The sequence below is a fragment of the Myripristis murdjan genome, chromosome 8, assembly GCF_902150065.1.
Source record: "Myripristis murdjan chromosome 8, fMyrMur1.1, whole genome shotgun sequence".
Classification (NCBI taxonomy): Eukaryota; Metazoa; Chordata; class Actinopteri; order Holocentriformes; family Holocentridae; genus Myripristis; species Myripristis murdjan.
The window spans coordinates 12,624,874-12,645,485 of NC_043987.1; the positions used below are offsets into that span (position 1 = coordinate 12,624,874).

At 41.3% G+C, this 20,612-nt stretch overlaps 2 protein-coding genes across 2 annotated transcripts; both read left to right on the top strand.

Moving 5' to 3' along the window:
- The first annotated feature begins 1,025 nt into the window (after positions 1 to 1,025).
- rab3db (RAB3D, member RAS oncogene family, b) lies at positions 1,026 to 12,992 on the top strand. Its single transcript, XM_030058653.1, has 5 exons — positions 1,026 to 1,371; positions 4,853 to 5,089; positions 9,015 to 9,133; positions 9,250 to 9,374; positions 10,169 to 12,992. The coding sequence occupies exons 2-5, from the start codon at positions 4,853 to 4,855 to the stop codon at positions 10,354 to 10,356; spliced, it is 669 nt and encodes a 222-aa protein (XP_029914513.1). The 5' UTR covers positions 1,026 to 1,371; the 3' UTR covers positions 10,357 to 12,992.
- A 1,673-nt stretch (positions 12,993 to 14,665) lies between these two features.
- epor (erythropoietin receptor) lies at positions 14,666 to 20,598 on the top strand. Its single transcript, XM_030058353.1, has 8 exons — positions 14,666 to 14,941; positions 15,284 to 15,419; positions 16,407 to 16,573; positions 16,868 to 17,019; positions 17,153 to 17,309; positions 17,626 to 17,713; positions 17,965 to 18,052; positions 18,199 to 20,598. Exons 1-8 carry the CDS (start codon positions 14,722 to 14,724, stop codon positions 18,940 to 18,942), a joined length of 1,752 nt encoding a protein of 583 aa, XP_029914213.1. The 5' UTR covers positions 14,666 to 14,721; the 3' UTR covers positions 18,943 to 20,598.
- The last annotated feature ends 14 nt before the right edge of the window (positions 20,599 to 20,612 follow it).

The following is a 20,612-nucleotide window of genomic DNA, read 5'->3' on the forward strand; positions in this document are numbered from 1 at the left end:
TCAGGAAATACCCTTCATTTTACCAAAGAACAAGTTTATCCACTTGTCTTCTCTTGAAATTACAGAGCAAAGTAAGATTTTGAGTGAACTGTTCTGTCCATAGGCTCCATATGACTCAAACATCTGTATTAGTAGCCAAAATATACATAAAAACAAGGTGGATTATTGAGAACAGTCAGTTGAGGAGATTAAGATCGTGGAGGAAACCCACCGTGAAGTTTTTTGAATTCCTCTGCCATGGGTGTGCATAGTAAAACACGAGGAAGTAGGGAAACAAAAGGAAGTATATTGGACTTGAAGTAGACCAGTTCCACCATCCTCCTTCATTCCTGACCCACAAAGGAAATGAATTTGATCGTGTGTGTGTGTTTAATATGCCTTATACTGGTAGTGCAACAGTACAACATGCTGAATATGAACTGCTGTAAGAGCAAGACCTATTATTTGAGCTTGCGCATAAGCCCTGCATTTAGATGGTGTGTTAAATTAATTATGAGTCTGGCACACTGCAGATCACTGCTTATAAATGCAACTTCATTAACTCAACTCTGGAAATTTAGACCTAATTTGCAATTGTCTGATCTCAGCATGGATGGGCACCTAAGATTAACAAAAAATATACAGAGATCCAACTAGAATGCATAATTTATCAAAACCTTTTGGTTTGATGTTGAAACAGGGCAATTCCACTTAACTTTTTTTTTTTTTTTTTTTTTTTAATCAGCTATGATTATTCACCTTCCTCACAGTAATCTTTCCACCATCTCTAACAATAATGAAGTGTACCCAAACAACAGTATGTTCCTGTAATGGCCTTTGGGAGGACAGTATCAATAATTTACAAACATTATAGTGATGTTATAGGAGTTAATAAGTGTATAAAATCCCGTTAGAAATGTTATGTGAATACTACAGTAATTTGTCTCGTGTGTGCGCGTGTCTAGGTGCGTCGCCTCAGTGGACGCACGCACGCACAGGTGCACGCGCGTTGGAAACAGCCTCTCCAGTTGGTTGACACAGCCTCGTAGCCCGGGGAGGCTGCTTCACCTTAAAAACCAATGTCTGTCCGTGTTGCTGTACTATCACAGAGGGAGCTGCGGAGACAGTACGAGTGGCAGCAACATTAACAGCTTCTGTACACAGTCGAGATCCGGGAGCTGCTCCATTCCGTGAAAAAAAAAAAAAAAAAAAAAAAACGCCGAGAGGAAAACTGTCTAGGAAAGCAGGTCTGCGGCTGCGGTTTGCTGGCTGCCGGAGCGGAACTGGGGATTTCAGGCGCACTTTTCCTACTTTCACTAGTCGGACCTTGAACAGCCTGTTGTGTCATTGTCGGACACTAAGAAAAGGAAAGCGACTGGGACGTTTCCCAAGGTAAGTGAAGTTGGAGGAAGTCGGGAAGAGTGCAGACAGAGGTTTTCCTGCTTTCTGCCTCCCCTGCCGCCGCACTCATTTTCCCTTCCTGACCGAGTGATAATTCCACCTGACATCTTCGCTCACACAATTCACATTTAACATATGGCTAGTAAGCTTTCTTTTTTGTTTTCTTCGTCTTATCCCCCGCAAAACATGCTCGTCTATTTTTTTTTTTTTTTTAATGTTCCTCAAAAGCTCCTGCCAGGTTCTGTCTACTCAGACTCATAACCTGGAGAAATGTGCTGTATTTCACATCGAAAAGTCTGGTTTTTCAACACTAAACTAATCTCCCAAGCCATTGTAAGTGGTCTTTGTTTGTGGTCAGTCATCCCATTATGAGGGAACAGATGTGACAGCTGCCAACTAATCAATATTGGCCGTTTCCTGTGCGTCTTGTAGCCTGACTCCTGACTGACACATTTTTTTTTTCCAAGGATTGCGAAGTCATTTGATTTGTCGTATTGCCTTATTGGTTTAGGCTACTGTTCAGGTTAAAGTTAATGTTAGGGTTAGGTGTAAGTTGGTTATGGCAAAGATTAGAGAAAGGCTGTAGAGAATGAATACAAGTCAATTAGGTCATGACTTCGCCATCCTTGGAAAAAAAAATGTCTCTTGGCTCAGCAAACAGTGCCAGCTGAAGGACCTGACCGCACCACCATAATGGCCTCTATTTGTTTTACTCAAGATAATGCTGCTCTAGTGTACCATGAAACAGACTCCCATTTTCATCCCTGCTGCTGCTCAGTAAATGGATAGCTTCACTACACCGATTTTTTTTTTTTTTTGTGCATGGGGAAATGGGCATTGCCTGCCCCCTCAGAGATGTGTGTCCTGGTCTAATGGCAGATGGTGGTGTAGTGCACCTTATCAGATTCATCACCAGCTGCCTAGTGTAACCTGATTGTGTGTTTATAAAGTGCCGCTGTTGCTCTACAGTGCCTCTAAACATCACACAACATGGAGCCTATGAGGGAATAACACTTTAGAATAACAACGGCATTGCTTTAAATCACAAATCCATGTCTGAGGAAGAGCCAACACGTCAATCTGTTTGAATAATAGCCTACACACTCAGTAGGAACTTGATGCTGCACCACAGAGGCAGAGTAGCACCACAACAGTAAAACTGAATCCAGTAAATGAGACTTTGCCTTGTATCTTGATTGTATGCCTGTCTAATATGTTTGTGTGCTTATAAAAAGGTGGTAAGCCATTTGAGGAAGTATCAAACAGAAGTCTGTGTTGGGCACTCTTATTTGCCTCCAGGCACCCTGTGCTGCTCTGTAAACTTGGGAGGACATGTGATCGTGTTTATCCCAGTCTTGTTTTGTGAGGGGAGAGAGTGGGAATTTAAATAAAAAAACAACATGGTTTCTCGTGGTTGGATTCATTGTGTGGGGTGTCTAAGTGCTCACATGAATGGCTTTTTTAGACCTCCAGAGACCCTCAAAGTATAGCTGTCATGCGACATGGGATTATACAGCCAATGTTTTGAGATTACAGAGTCGGGAGGTGTGACTTAGTCTGTGTTCTGGCATTTCTTTTGGAATGGGAGTTTATGCAATCAACTTTGAGTCTGCAGGGAATGTGTTCATGAGGCATAGGATTCAGATTCAGCAGTTGAGCTTGACAAGATTATGTGTTGTGCTCTCCTTGGAAGTAAATTGTAATTATAGTGTATTATTACAAAATTAACCAGTACTGAAGGTAATAGATGTCACAGGCTGCTGGATGTTGAACATCTGGCTCATGGCTTAGTGGAAGTTGAGTGTGTTTTTCTGCAATCACATGAAAACTTTTCAACTGCAGTTAAGCTGATTTTAATGATATTGCTTGAACCCAGAGTTAAATGGTCCTTGAAAGGTTGAGAACATTAATTAACTTCATTTAATCTAAGAAGACGCTTTCAAATAATTGGTCTTGATATAGTTTTTGATAAGAAAAGTGCAGGAAAGTATGCACAAAACAACTCTTCATTTATAGCAGACTTCATTATAATCTTGATAGATTTTCAACATTGCACAGCAATCAATATGAAAAATATGGAGTTTTCAACATTACAAAGTGTTCCTCACACAGCATCAGTTTTACAGTATTACATAAAATCAGGAAAGAGAATTACAAACATGATTTATTGCAAAAAATACTTGAAAAAGAAGAAGAATTGAAAAAGAAGATTGCAGTTTGTATTACTCTGGATTTTGTATTTTTTTGTTTTGTTTTGTTTTGTTTTGTTTTTTTTAATTGTGAGCGAGTTTAATCAAAGCATTTCATATCAGTTTAGACCAAAGTCAAAGTCTTATATTATTTATTTCTTTATTACTTTTAGTTCAGTTTAGATCATGATCCTTAATCAGTACACTGATGAACTGAGTTGTTCCATTTCTGTATCTTAACACCTAAAAAATATTAAAATGGCAAATGAGTGAATATCTTTATCATATTATCTGCGCTTGCTACTTAATTTCTTGTTGGACACACACAAATTTATACAAAGTCCACCAGTATGTAATTGATGACCATTTCTGCACCTTCTCACACACTGGCACTGTAATTACTGTGCGAATAAACATGGGCACACACAGTTAAAGATTTTTGCCAGGGCTTCTGTGATTAACACGATAGTGAGACTCCTCCTCTCCTCCTCTCCTCCTCTCCTCCTCTCCTCCTCTCCTCTCTTCTCCTCCTCTCCTCTCCTCTCCTCTCCTCTCCTCTCCTCTCCTCTCCTCTCCTCTCCTCTCTCCATAGCCCTTGGTAGTGTGATAGATATGTCTGTCCTGCTGTGGAGAACTCCATCTGGCCAGTTAAAAGCTGAGTGAAGCGACTGCCTTCACCACTAATGGGTCTGGCTGGCAGCTGAGTTCTAGTCTGGTCTCCACGGAGACAAGTCTCACCAGAGAGAGGCAGGGCCGAGCCACACCGATTTATCAGCTGCAGGGAGAGAAGATGGAGAATAGAAGTGGTTAGGGCTCTGCTCTCCTTTTCACTCTCATAGATGTGCTGCTGCTTGTTCTCCTATTGCTGTTTGGATGACTGACACTAAAAGGCCTAATGGCAAGAAATCTCATACCTGCCGCTGGTAGAGACGATGCTGAGATGAATGGGTATCATTAAGCAGATGGGTTTGCTTCCCTTTATTTAAGAACATAAGAGTAAGCCGCTCTAAACTTACTCTAAGTGCTGTTTTTTTCACTTGAACAAACCATCTACACACACTGAGCAGAGATGAGACTTTCACCAGTGCAAGCTTTGACTCAGTATCAGACAAATGATAACTATATGGCATTAACGATGCCAGTCAGGGGTTTGATTTCTTAAAAACTGAATATAAACATGGCGCTGTAAGGCACCTTGGATAAATGCATCTGCTGAATGCCTTGTGTTGAGTAGGTTTCAAGATTGATTTCATGATTATTTGTACTTTCCCATTCCTCTCTAGATGGCATCAAGTGACTCGCGGCTCCAGCAGCAGCCGTCCCAGAAGGATGCTGCCGACCAGAACTTTGATTACATGTTCAAGTTGCTGATCATTGGCAACAGCAGTGTGGGCAAAACCTCCTTCCTGTTCCGGTACGCAGACGACTCCTTCACCTCTGCCTTCGTCAGCACAGTGGGCATCGACTTCAAGGTCAAGACTGTCTTCCGCAACGACAAGAGGATCAAACTGCAGATCTGGGTGAGTGAATGACAGAGTGGATATATTGTGTTAGTCTGATTGAGGGGCTTCACTATTGATTGACGGTGTCATTCAGTGAGTAATTAGCATTGTGTCTGCTGTGTGCATTACTTTAAAATACAATCTAGCTCGGTATTGAGTCATTCTTGAAGTTTCATCGTCACTGATTTTGTTAATATACCCTTCCTTTAGGTCTTAATCCTGCTGCTGAGTTTTATGTTGACTTTAATTTGTCAAAATGTACCTTCCTTATAATGAAAAGTCCAGGCCCTGTGGTGCAAATCCCACTCCTACACATTGTTTAGGCTGTTTAAACACATGATTCATTTGGACCAACATTCACTGTATTATTCAGTGATCAAGATGAATTAGCAGCAAAGCAGCCCACACCAAAACACACAGTCACGTACCTGACTAACCCAGTTTCTACCATAAGTGACATGTCGTTTTAGTTGCGTGCAGTCTTGTGCTACCAGCTGAGGATGTGGGCATCAATATTCACTATATACCACACCAATGGTTTTGCCTCTTTAGCATAACATCTACAAAATATAAATACAATACTTTCTACTAATTTTCCTGAAGCAAGATATTTTAAACTCCAATATAATTTTCCTACCATTTGTTCAGCCATTTGTTTCCATTCATTCCACTACAATATGAAAATAAACTTTCAGAGACTTTCTTCACACCAGTATTCCATCACCGTCCACATTAGTTTCCCTAAAAGCAACAGCACTGTTGTGTTTTGATGGCTTGAAATTGGACAAAGTGAACGCTCCCTCCACCAGGGAACATAGTCCCTGGGGAAACATTTGCTTCACACAGGAAACAGTTCCATGGGTTACAAATGGTGACAACTTTTTTTTTGCCGTAGAAGCAGAAGATTATTAAGTGGGTGTTTGAACCAAACATTCAAATTTGAAAATGGAGGGATTTTGATTATGTGTTATGAAATCTTTAGTATTCCTATATGACTCATCACTGTCAAAATGGTTTGTTGCAATGTAAAATGTGGATAAATTGTAGTAAAGGGGCCAAACATTCAAAATCACTGGGAGGGTCCTTTAAAAGGAGAGCATACTTTGCATGGTTTTGTATAGCCTACTGGTGATGGAAGCATGTGGCCGCAGTGTAAAGACAAAAGGACCTGGTATTTCCCAAATTCAGGAAGCAGAGGAAGTTCCCTATTTAGTGTTTGACGGAGACACAAAAAAAGATATGCTGTAGTGCTACCATAGCAGTGTATTTAAAGGGTGTGGGACCAGCAGGCATGTCTTACTATGAGCCCTCCCTTGGAAATACAAACGTAGAGGTATGTTGTGTTAATGATCAACTGTTTGATGAGCTTTCCTGGCTGTTAAACTCATGTTAGCCCTGTTGCTTCTGCTGAACACCATCTGTAAGAGATTTCACCAGGCCTTTTAGAAAAAGAATATTGTTGATATCCCACTCTTGCCAGCTGCCAGCTTCCCTTTTGTGCTACATGGAAACAGTTCAGCCTGATAACACACCACATGGTCTTGACACACAATCTAAATTGCATACAGACACAGGCCACAGGCATATGTATTGTGCACACTGACATAAATTGTTGATGTGACATGCGATCTTTTTCATACACAAACTAACACACACATATGAGCTCCCACACACAGACTGTGTGTTGTAGCTTGGGGATTAAAGCCGGTTTGTTCTACCACTTTGAGTGGGCAGCTAATGTAAAAACAGGTGACACATGCGTAAAGATCAGGGTCCCAGTGACGTCAATGTCTCAGACCCTCAGCCTGTTTTAACTCCCTCCTGTCATCATGCATCTGCTTAAAGGACCTGCCTTTGCCTATTGGCTGTAGTTGATTATTGCAACCCTGGAGACTCTCTGTTTGGATACAAGTCCCATTATCCTGACAAATATTTGATCAAGTGTGCATGAACCAGATAAGGATGGACCTGGAATATTTCATAGTTAACTGAAACAAAAACAGCCACTGGCAGGAGGTAGACTCTGAGACTATTGGGTTTGAGAGAATAAAAGAATACAGCTGGGGTAAGCAAGTAAGTCTCCTTATATCTCACTCTCTTCCTGTTGTGTCTGTAGGCAGGCACACCAGGACTCTCAGCAAACCGCTCTGTGTCTTGTCCGTTTTGAAAATTGAGAAGGATCATTTGGGCTGACAATCCAGAGCAGTCCTGGTTGTAATGGAACATTCATAAACCTAAATGGCCCCTGGTTACCTGGGCAACACCCCCTTCCTCCGCACTGTGAGGGGAGGATCAGTGAGGAAAACACACACACACTTACACACACATGCAAATTAAGGACTCACACAGGTTACCAAGTAACCATCAGAGTGGGCTTTGGCTTGGGGAGTTGCCGTGCCAACTCAATCTCTTCACCTGTTTGACCTGTTTGCTCCTTTTCTGTGTGTGTCCATGTGTTTATCAGTGTTTGCTTTTGCGCCCGCTAACCTGCTTCAGGCCGTTGACTGTGACATCACATGCACCCTCCACTTAATTAGAAGATGTTTCCGATAAACAGGCCACCGTGGCTGGGAGGCAACACAGCTCGGAGAGCCACACCTCTTGTGACTCTGCAACACTCCCTCCTCTGTATTTTATCAGCCTGCTGCATTATTGGCGCAAGCAACAAATCCTTGTTGTTTGGTGAGAAATGATGATGAGGGGGGCGCATATCTATATGCCATCTCCTGTGTGATTGTGCAGACAGGAGCCAGTGACATTTTGATGTGGTAATGAACTCAAACACTCTGGAAGGAGAGATATATAAAGGTTTCAGAGAGCACAGTCTTACCCTCACGGTCTTGTTACAGCTATGTGGCTTATCCTTGTATTTGTCAGTACACAAGATCTGAGAAAAACTCATGAGGGTATCTGGTGTAACTGTAAAGTTATAATCATTGTATGAGCATAAAGCAAAAGCAATCATCTTCTAATATCCCAATACACAAGATGTATGTAACTACCTCTTTTACTCGATTAAACTAGATATGTAGCTTGCTCAGATGCTAGAAAATATTGTATTTGAGACAAGGTATGGCTTTGCTGTTATGACCTGGCCTTTCATCATAGATGTTTATAGTTGAGTGTTAATATTTCATGGGCCATTGATGTGCCATGACACTGCAAGTTGCTGTCTTCATTGACTGTCCATCTCCCTTTTGACATCTCCTGGTTTATCTGTGGGGTAAAATGGATAAATCAGTAAAAAAGGTGTTTTAAGGAGTTAGTCCTAGCACTGATTGGAGATAAAGATGTTATGTATCCTCCGTCATGGGACATTTGGTTTTACAGTAGATTAACATGCCACAGTGCATAAAGATGATGTAATGCTCCACACGAAACACATAGACAACACACGCTATAAAAGCAAGTTTGACAGCCTACATATAAGCAGGCCTTAACAAGGGGGATGACATCACTTTGATAGCAAAACCCTCTAAATATATCCCTCTCATTATTAATTTGACAGAGTGGAATTTTGATGGGCTTACCTGCCCACCAGTCACATTGTTAAACCAGGACACTCAATAAATAGCCACTGATGTCACCACGTCAGTCTGAAATAACCACTGTTTCTCTAGTCTCACTGTGTTTTTGTATTGTTTGAGACACTCGTATTGGAGTAGTCTCTTACACAATATGTACTCCTACCGCAGTGTTACATTTGTTCTACGTTTATCAGTGGCAACACATAAGAGACTAGTACCTGATAAGCGTAGCAGTGCACACCAAGGCCATAATTTGGACAATATTGCCCTCCTGTGGTTCAAAACATAAAACATGTTGAGGTTGATCACAGAGGAACAATTAATATAGATGTTTTAAGAAATGTTTTTACAAATTATGTCAAAATTTGATATAAAATGTATTTTTGTATTTTGTGTGTGTGTGTTCTTGAATACAGGACACAGCAGGACAGGAGCGCTACCGCACCATCACCACAGCCTACTACAGAGGAGCCATGGGCTTCTTGCTTATGTATGACATCACCAACCAGGACTCCTTCAATGCAGTTCAGGACTGGTAAGTGAAACAGAGAAGCCCAAATGTAGACTACAACAGCGTATTTTAAATAAACAAAATGTCTGTTCCTTGAAAGTCCTGGAACTGCAAAAGTCCATCTTGTCTCCATCCTACAGGGCGACCCAGATCAAGACGTACTCATGGGACAACGCCCAGGTGATCCTAGTTGGTAACAAGTGTGACCTGGAGGATGACAGGCTTGTGCCCACCGAGGACAGTCAGAGACTGGCAGAGGAGCTAGGTGAGGAAGATTTACAGCTGCAGTCTGCCTTCTCCAGTATTAAAAAAATATTAAAGTATTAAAATATCTAAAATTTTGTTTTACAAATATATTTTTATTCATTGTTCTGTTTCTTTTTGTCAGCATTATTGAAGTTAGTTAGCAGCAGACTCACTGTTTCTGCTGTTATAAAACTCTGAGCCTACCACTGACCTGCTCCAATTACACAACTCACTTTATACTTAACCAGTCATACTTAGTTAAAATCCAAGAAAGTCCTTGTGCTCTGGTTGTCCAAAGTTCTGAGGAAAAAAAACTAATACTAAGATTTCATATAGTACAGCCATGTCACCACAGGAAGCTGTTATAACAGTTCATTGAATCACCAAGTTAATACGTAGCAACTTAGCATGTTCCTTTTAAAACTGACCTCCACACTGAACCACATATCAGCTATAGTACTTACCTTTAACTGCTTATTTGAATATGAAAAAAGTTGATTTGTTCAAAAACAGCAACAACGCTATTCTTGTTAATGCTCCTAAACACTTGTGTCCTCTTGTATGTGCATCTTTTATGCACTTACTCCTCATTTGTTCCTATGTACTATAATACTAGTGTCTAATATGCATTATTTGTCTCACATCAAGAAGTACTGTACATTGGAATAAGAATTTTATTACTTTCAAACATCATCTTGTGGCTAACGTGTTGATGTTTTAAAATATGTTTGGCCCAAAATAAATTAAATCAAATCAAATGTTCTTGTGATCACCATCTCATGTTCTTATGTTGACATAACCATTCCCCTTCAGGTTTCCAGTTCTTCGAGGCCAGCGCTAAGGACAACATCAACGTCAAGCAGGTGTTTGAGCGTCTGGTGGACGTCATCTGTGAGAAGATGAACGAGAGCATGGAGGGAGACATCAACCTCATATCCAACCACAGGAACCAGGGCCTTCAGGACTCGCCTCCAGAGAGCCAGGGTTCCTGCGCTTGCTAAACCATCTGCCTTCGTGCCAAGTCCCCCAACACACATGCACACACACATACACAATTACTCATACACACAAAGGCCAAGTCGTTCACTGTGCCTCAACTGTGGAAAGTGCTGCACCTCCCTCTCGCTCTCCGGCTCTCCTCTCCCACAGCCCAAAGAAAGCCTGAGATAACCCATCAGCACGTCCACACCACTCTCTCTGGCCTTCTCCTTTCCTGTCGTTTCCCCACTCTGTTTCTATCTGTCCTTCTCCCTCTCTCTCTTTCTCTTTCTCTTTCTCTCATGCACACATACACACACACCCTTCTATTCCCTCTTTCATGTTGCACTCCATGGCCTTGACATTTTAGTTCTGCGCGGAGCTGATACCCCAGTAAAGCCCACCCTGTACACCCCACACCCCTACACCAACTGCCTTGACCACATGAAGTCAATCCGGCGCCTCTCCTCTTTAGTTCCTTTGTTTTGGTGGCTTTACTTTTCAAGCAAAATGCTTGTTCTGTCAGCCAGTGATGGAAAATGCTAGTCTCAGTAATTGCAGTGTTCGCAGTTTGTTGTACTTTTGGGGTCATTTTTATGTTTGAGGTTTTTAGCTGTAACCGATGCTCTTGATTTGGGCTTTTATTTACAGTTTAGACACTCCACCTGAAATTTAATACAGTTTTATAATGATGGTAAAAGAAATTGGATTCTCTCAGTCATTGAACGCAATCAGAATTTGTCTTATCTGCACCAGTTATTGTAAAAAATAATTTATAGTCCCTTCATATACACCTGTCAGCACAGCATGGCCAAATGAAATTCAGTGGCGAGAATGAATGTAAGCCTTGTTGTTGTCTTGTTTTTAGGGTTCAGTGTTTTGTATGCTGGTGCTGCCTTTCTTCCACTAAATAATTTCCCTGTTGTATGATTATCAGGTGTTATATACTGTATGTCTCAACATAATAATATGGATTGCGCTTCTTTTCCTGGCTATGGAACAACATGAAAAAGCAAAATCTGATCATTGTGATTATCAAGAAAATCAGCTTCATATGTATTGTCGTAATGACTTATTCAGTCTTATGCTAGTCTTGCACTGGCTTTGCCTCCCTCAGTGCTTCTTCTTAATCATTTAATCCTGATCTTGTACTGTGCACTAAAGTTGAGATTCCCTTTTACCAGAAAGCCAGAGGAAAATGGTTTTAGTAAAATGTGAATTATTCTGGCCTTTTCTCAGCATCAGAGCAATATTGCACAAGACGTGTGCTCTGGGATTTTGCCAGCATAAGGAAGCCATTTAACATTTGTGACACGCGTACAGGTCACATGACCTGCAACATGTCATGTCCTCATGCACCCTTTTGGGCCACAGTTTCCTGAGGACTGTATTCTTTCTTTCACACATGCTCTCGTCATAACACACTGCATGCACACACACTGCTCCCTTACTGCAGCATGGCAAAATAGTTAACCTACTACACTGTTTAACTGAATATTTACAAAAGTGGTAACCTACTGTTTTTGTTTCTGAGTTGATACTTGTTGTGTGCAACTGCAGTGCAGTTCATCAGAAAGGGAGGATCAGGATGAGTTCATGTCCTCAACTACACAATTATCAAATGAAAATGTGCAGAATGAGAGCAATTGGAACTGCTAGCCTATAGGGCCTATGTTTAAATATATATATCACATTACTGTAATAGCTGTTATTACTTTTCATTTCCACTGAAGTAAACAAAAAGGAGGGAAATTTGGTCCACATAATCAATGAGATGAATATGTTTGTAACTGGTGCAACAGTGCACGTTATACAATTTTTTTTGTTGTTCTAGTTCTGTATTGAATGTATAAACTTGCCTTGCTTATAATAATACCCTTATGCGTGAGGTTGAATAAATTCAAAGTCTTTGGGCTGTACAACAGATGGAGAACTTGTCTAAGCCAATGGAAGATCTGTTCATGGAGATATGGATCAACAAATGCATCAGCACTGTTTCTTCTCTGTCTTGTTCTTCCACACATGTAGAGCTATTTCACTATCACAGTCCACGTGCTAACTACTGGTTGTCAGTTAGTGTCAACCACAGCCTCTGCACCATGATAGCAACTTCACCATGCCAAAACCCCTCTCTGCAGCTCAGGGGCTGGGCCATATCCACCAACAACTGGTCACCCCACTCCCTCCTATTGTCTAAGGCTGTGCTCTGTTATCTCTGCTGTCATTGTGTGCTGTTGATTACTGATATGCTGTTAGAGATAGAAGATAGCTAATATCATTTCATCTGCACCTTACATCACTCCATAATGAGCTTTATTTATGGCACACGAGTTTAACCATAAGGGGAACATATACAAGGTTGAGGTCTGAGTGCTGATTCATGACACTAAATCGGTATTACACCATCTGTATAATGCACTGAGCAGTTTTGCAATGTGTTTAAACGGAAAGAAGGGTTATCAGTCATGAAGCGCTGTACTGTTGTGTGGGTGAAGGATATTATAATGTCTGCTGCTGGAATATGAATTGAATATTGTGAAGTTGTTCTTGGCACTATTGCGCTAAACTCTCTACTGATGCTGAAGTAGTAACCACTAATTCATTTAAAAAAAAAAAAAACAACATATTCCCTCTTATACAAATTAGTTTATGGCATCTGGAGATGTGAATTTGGAAGGTTTTCTTGTGTTATTCAGATTGTTTTGTTTTATATTGTGTTGCATTCCAGATTAGTAGCTTTGTGTTTCTAAAATAAAAGAAAAAGGGAGATCCACTTGTTTTGTGTCACATGCAGGTAATCGATCCCCTTTCTTTCAGGCTCTGAACATGGTAGATGCAAACATTGTTAGAAATTGCATTTCTAAGTTTAAATTGAATATGTTGAAATGTGTGTCTGAAAATAAAGACTACATTCATTACAAAAAGGGAAATGGTGAGAATAATCCAAATTGATTGTCTCCTCATAAACTCATAAACTCATAAAACTCATAAAACCTCATGCACACACAAAGTGTTCACAACATGGCTGGTTTGTCTTTGTGGTGATGGCAACATCTATGATTTATGGCCATACATCCTATTCCTGACCTCACCACACTAAGCCAGTGCTTTTGTTATGTTTTATCTGAGGAACCAGAGAAACCACACTCTGCCATTGTCTTCCACAACAATAGGCCTACAGATTTCCTGGTCCCCAATTTCCTGTCACCTACCAGTCAGTAAACCACAGCCACCTTCTCTGTGCAGAGCATCTACTTGCAAGCTAAATTCCAACCAAGATGGCTTATATGTGTCATCATCTAGAGCTGAATGTCACCGAGCTGAAAAGTTTCGTCATCTAATGCAAAGCCGGTTCAAAAGTGTCATCATCCAGAGTTGCAACTCAACAGAGCAGACTCAGAGGCGTCTTCATCTGAAGCTGAATGTAACTCAGAGGTGTCATTATCTGAAGCCTACTTTAACTCAAGTGTCATCATTCAAATCTGAATTCAGCACAAAGGTGTCACTGTCTGAATTTGTTGAAAACATAGACTAGAGGCAGCTTTTCACCCCACCAGCTGCCCTGGTCATTAGTCCTCCTCCCTCAAATGATGTAACCCTTACACAAGAGTCACATGAAAACCTAATCAGTGAACAAATGCAATTTCCTAGTTTGTGTACAAAATGAACAATTTATAGGTTGTTTTTTTGCATATGAAATCGCTGGAGGAAACGGTTTGCGCCTGCAAACCAGCGTCCGTCCAAAACCCCCACGTGCTTTGAACTCACAATCTGGGGTTTCACTTGTGTTTTCGAAAGGGAAAGAGGCGCTGAATATTATTTAAACTGCCGGGAATGGGTCGCTAGCCCCGTGCTTATCACGGGACAAGAAGAAGAGGTGCCTGGTACAGATAACAGGTCCGGCGAAGAAAACATGGGTGTAGCATGCAGATAAGAAACCGTTTAGGTCCACTGCCTCGGTGCGTTAGTGCACTGGCTCCATGTGCGGTTTCCTTTAGCCCGCTTGCGCACACGACCCCTACCTCTGTTGTCTGTGTTTCTATCTATCTATCTATCTATCTATCTATCTATCTATCTATCTATCTATCTATCTATCTATCTATCTATCTATCTACCGACCTGTGTTTCTTTCTTTGTTTCTTTCAAGCACACTCTTGCCGAGCGTCCTTTACGCACAGGACGTCACATTTCCACCGTCTCACTCGCTCTTGTACACACAAGTCGTAAACATCAATGAGCGCCTGGTTCCCGCCCACAAAAAGTGTGTAAAAAGTTTTGTAACGCCGATCTGGCCCCACCTCCTCGCTGACTTAAAAGGCAAAAGTAAACAGTTTGGCCCTCTGCACCTTATCTCCGTGATACAGGCGCGTAACCGCGTTGCGCTCTCCATGGTATCTCCAAAAACAAGCCGACGCACGGTGAGGACCACAGAAGACGCGTTTGTACTCCAGTTATGCGGGCGGACAACAGAAGGCCAAAGTCTTTCTGTTCACAGAGAAGACAAAAGGATGACATATGATCACCTGCGCCAATTGTTGGTGCTCTCTCTGTTATTCTGCATTCAGACAGCTTCCATCGTCCAGGGCGCACAGGATTTAGAAAGGAAAGGTAGGCTGAAATGTTTCCTAGTGTGATAAAAACAAAAACAGATAAGTAGCCTATATGAAAAAAGTGGTAAAATTTGTCAGACTGTATCAACTATTTTCTTAAAAGTGGACCCTAAAACTTCTTGCATATATCACTGTGTTTTAAGCAAATTAACTCATTGAAACTTATTAACTTGTGATTTTTTTCCACATCTTTGTCCTGTAATATGTGATTGATGATGTACTATAGGACTAGATATGATGAATAACTTAAAGAAGCAAGCAAAAAAGCTATTGCCTGCCGGTCCACATGGTCATCATGTCTGCTGTTTCCACCTGCCTGATCCTCCTCTCCTCTCTCCAGCCTCCATGCTGCTGCGTGAGGAGCCAGAAAACCCAAAGTGCTTTGCTGAAGGCAGAAAGGACTTCACCTGCTTCTGGGAAGAGGATGAGGAGACGACGGGCTCTGTGGATCAGTACTCCTTCACATACACCTACCAGTGAGTCATGTAGAGGGAGGTGTACATGGCAGCAAACCATGTGGAGCCAGTGGGTTTGTGTCCACAGCATGGCCATGGTGTGTAGAGGGCTGATTTTGATATTTTTGTATTGAAGCTGTGGATAGTCAATATGTAACAGTGTCTCCCTCCACAGCTTCATTCTTGGCAGGGTAGAAAAGCCTCTGAAACAGTATTTACACCATCATGTGACACAAATACTCTCCCTTGAAAATAATGCTACTTAAATTCTGTCAGGGTTAGTAAATCAGGAATGGAGGGAAACACCGGGACAGATTCTTCAATACAATATATTATGACCAAAAAAAAAAAAAAAGCACCTAACCAACATAATTGAGAATTCCACTTGGCCTCATTCAAGCAGCTGAACACAACACTTGAATTGAACAATGCCACTGCTTAACTGCCACTGCTCCTGTTATGTTCAAATTTACAAACATCTTTTATGTTTGGGGTCAATTTGACTCCAGCAGTTTAAACCTCCACAACATTATTATAACTAAAATTATTACCAAAGTTTATGTGCCAGGTAGTTTATGTTTCTTTGTTGACTACCTAAATAGCCCTTTAAATAAAAAATAACTCTCCCCCACCCCCACTTATACATCCAGTGTTCCTATTACGTGACTTTGGAAAAAATATGCAAATCACCATAAAATCTAACTGACTGACCTAAAATCGGAAAGAAATATTAATTATTGGTGTTTTAATGGCTTTATATTATTTCCAAGTGAAGATTTTTGTTATTTACAACCGATGCGTACAAAGTGTGTACAGGACATTGAAAACATATCATCATGTGAATTTCATGTTTACCCAGTAGTACACATTACATTAGGAAAAGTCATTAAATATGAAGCAAAAAAAATGATGTTAATCATTTATTTAGAGACGTTAAACATTGACTGGGGTCAAATTGACCCCAAACATAATAGGAGGGTTAAACTCTGTCCTCTTCATCTTTGCTAGAAATGAAAACAGCAGCAAGTGTCCGCTGAGGGCCCTGCACACAGCAGACGGTAAGAGGCTGTACGTCTGCCATCTGAACCGAACACAGATGTTTGTCCAAATGGACATCCAAGTTCATCGACAAGGACTACTGATCCACAACCGCAGCCTCCTCATTGAGCTTGTCTGTAAGTGCAAAATAGAGCACTAGCCCCGCAGAGTGACGTGTTCAAAGTTAACAGTGAGGAAGATGGGTTGGGAATATGCTGTGCCCCATTATTTGAGCGAATTGGCCCTGTCACTCCTTCTTTCTGATATGCATCCTTGCCTTATACAAAATATACAGTGGACATTACTGCATGTAGCGCAGCACTATCTCGGTGCACAGCTGATTTGTGAGGAAGATGATTGGGCTCTTTTTTGCATTATTTCCTTGGAAATCCAGTCTAACTGCCCACCTCCTTTGTATCTGTATGTGACAGTTCTGCTCAACCCTCCTGCCAATGTGACAGTGAGCAACAACGGTGAGCAGGGTCAGCTGAGGGTGAGCTGGGTGCCTCCTCCTCTCAAGTACATGGATGACAGCATGATGTACGAGGTCAGCTACGCTCCAGCAGACAGCCAGACGGAGCAGGTATGGCATAGCACTTTCCTCTAATGTACTGCATGATCTCAATACTCTGTTGCAAGCAGCAAGTTTCTCCCTCAGCAAGTCCACACGTAGACACACACCAGAGAGCTGAGGGCTGTTTCTCTGCTTCCTTCAGGTGGAGGTGGTCCGAGCCAGTTCAGAGCTGATCCTGAGGGGCCTGCAGCCGGGCACGCAGTACAGTGTGCGAGTGCGTGTAAAGCTGGATGGGATTAGCTACAACGGCTACTGGAGTGCCTGGAGTGACCCAGTGCTCACCAACACACTGCCTGCAGGTGGGTGTTCATTCATATAGCAAAGTATGGCATACAATAAGAAAATGTGTTCTCTCTTTGCAGAGAAACTCACTTGACTCTATCATGCAATGCCAACAGCACATCACAACTAAACACACCTTAAAGGAGCCAAAATGGAATATGAAGTGCCACTTGTTGATGCTGTGTTTCTAAAGTGTGTGTAAATCCCTTTATATGATGTTTTCATGGTGGAAAATCATTCTCAATTTTGTTTTTTGTTTTTCATAATGATTTGCTTTATAATGCTGTTTTGTCCATCCTGTTCTTTGGTTTAACCATTTTGTGTCTCCTCCAGACCTCGACCCTCTTATTGTGTCTTTGAGCCTCATCATCTCCCTCATCCTCATTGTGCTGTCACTCACTGTGCTTCTGTCCCATCGCAGGTCAGTCAGTCATGGGTGCACACACACACACACACACACACACACACACACAAAAAAAATAAGTATATAAGTAAAAATAAGTATACATTTTTATTGCAATGTTTTATTCTCATATTCTTTGTATTGCGCTTCTTAAGTTAATGTTATTTGTTGTATTAATTTTTCAAAAGATATATATTTCAGTAAAGTATATCTACCTGTCTATCTAACTATGAATTACATTTTGTGATGTATCTTCATCTTGTTTTCAGTTTTCTTATAAAAAAGATTTGGCCTGCCATTCCAAACCCGGAGAGCAAGTTCCAAGGTCTCTTTACTGTTTATGGTGGGGACTTTCAGGTAAGAAAAAATATTTTAAAAACTACAATATGCAATGGATTAAAGTGGTTCTTAAGAAGCCTAGGCAGAATTCCAGCTCCATGGCTTAATTTGAGAGAAAAGACATTTTTATCTAGTATTAATGCCTTTATCCTGTTTGTTTCTAGGAGTGGTTGGGCCAGACCAATGGAGGCCTGTGGCTGACTCCAGTTTTCTTCTACCCTGAGGAGAGTCCTTCCCCTCTGGAGGTCCTCTCAGAGCTCAGCCTGAGCCCCTCACTGCCCTCCCCTGCTCTGCCATCCAAGGCCTCCAGGGTCTTAGCCACAGACAGAGACGAGCAGGAGGAGGAGGGAGGGCTGGACGAGGAGAAGAGGCTGGGGCAGGTCGATTCAGCGTTGATGGGACAGTGGCGAGGCATGCCTCATGACCAGTGGCTGATGGATCAATTACAGACACTCCACCGGCAGCCTGCCCCCTGCTCTCAGTCCTCGCTACTAGAGTCCCAAGATGCCTACGTCACCCTCAATGCCAACAACCACAGTGGGGATGAGCACCTGGATGATATTCTTGAGGAGACTGCACCGCTGGAGGTGCTTTTTGCCTCCATGAGGAACGTATCATCCGAATCGCACTCTGACATGGGCTCTTTACAGCAGAGCTCCGGCTCGGGTCGCCTTTCGTCCGAGTCCAGCTTTGAGTACCCAAACCACACGTGGCCACCCAAAGGCCATGGGTACACTTACATGGTGGTGGCCGACTCTGGGGTCTCTATGGATTACAGCCCCATGAGCTCCAGCCGGGTGGACGACATTGGGAAAGTGGTTATCTATGCGAACGAGTACAAAAATGAGATCCCTGCCCACAGAAGACCCTTACTGACAAGGCAGCGCCCTGTTCATGATGACTGCTGACCGGGAGCTAGGCTGAGCAATGGGCCACACACTGACTAAGGCTTGAAACGGGCTCTGAAACAATGAAGAAAGTTTGCGTCTTCAAAGCTACATAGCCTCTCATTGACGAGTGTAAAAAGGATCGAGTCTGATTGAGGCAGCCTGACACCAAAATGTAAGCTAAAAAGGCCCTGAGACACACAGGAAGGAGAGTCTGCTGGATATGGATTCACCTTTTCTCCACTGGATTACAAAAAATCCCCCATCTGTACTGGACAATATAGTTATATGTAAATGGCAGCTGTGATTTACACTGGAAACACTGATAATGTGACACCAAATGTCTCCATATGAATTCATTTGTATGTTGTTAGTCCTGTAGGTCAATACATGAGTTTTTCTATCTTTGCTGGAATGCAAGTCTTAAGTATTTGAGTAGTGACTCACTGATATCTGAGCTGTGTACTCATTATATTGACAGTGAAATGACACACTGACTGTCAGCAGTGATATGAGGATATTTTAAGTCACTGGATGAGCAGTTAACAAACTTGAGTTTTACACCCAGAAAAGCAGGGCCCTGAACAAAAAGTACTTTAGGTCTTAACTAAATCTTAACATCTGATTTGCCTTAAAATCACCCTCAAATTTAATCTCACAGCCTTTACTTGAACACAGTTGAGTCAGCCATTGTGTCATTTTCCAAATACTAATAAAACTCATTGCATTTGTAAATACTTTGTGATTTTTGTCTATTGTGTATTGCAGTAATTTCAGGGAGTGATCAAATCGCCGAGTTGTGACCATTTCCTCAACATCAACTTCCTGCATAAATGAAAAAAGAGCTACTGTAGGCTGTGCAGGGAAGCATTAAGGCAATGTTCAAATCTGGTGATTTTGGTTGCAGCTCTTTCTTGTCTTGTTTGATCCAAATGAATCCTGAATATTGATTGCAGTATTCGAAGGATTGTTTGCTGCCCTGTGTTTTTAATCATTGCAATCTTCAGAGGACTATAGGTATGTGTAAACCTAACAATGTTCATCCTTGTAAATTAATTTTATTATCAATTGTAAGATAAGTGTTTATGACTTTAAATAACTTAAAGCTGCATTCACCAAGACTGAAATGTGGACTATAAAGAATCAACCGTGATAGTTATGTCAAACATGGATATATTTTGCCAGATCTGCAGACTGAGTGATGAAATATGAACCATGTGGACTCGCCACTAAGTTATGTTGATATTAAACTTAGTTATATTGTGGCTGGTTCCACATTCCAGTCTGAATGTTGCTTTGAAGTTTCTTCCCCCCAGCTACAAGGAGTAGGTATTACTTTGTCACTCAGATGTCTCCTTTTTAAAATGCATACTTTTGATTATCTTCCCTTTAGTTTAGTTAAAAATGTTTTTTTTTTCTATTTCTTTGATTTGCAGCAATAATTGAAATAATCACAGTTCTTCATAATGAGGTCATTATGCAATCATTGTTTTCTCTCTTTTACTGTGATTTTACTGTGATACCGGCAAAAGAAGCTTGGTGTCTCACATAGATAATTGATCCAGTATTCTAAATCAAGGTTGTAAAATTTTGCAGTGTCAACTTTTATATTGTCAGTGTAAATTTTCATTGATATGTTTGTAAAACCTTGTCATATACATTTTTCACTCATTAAACATGAAAGCAGAAGA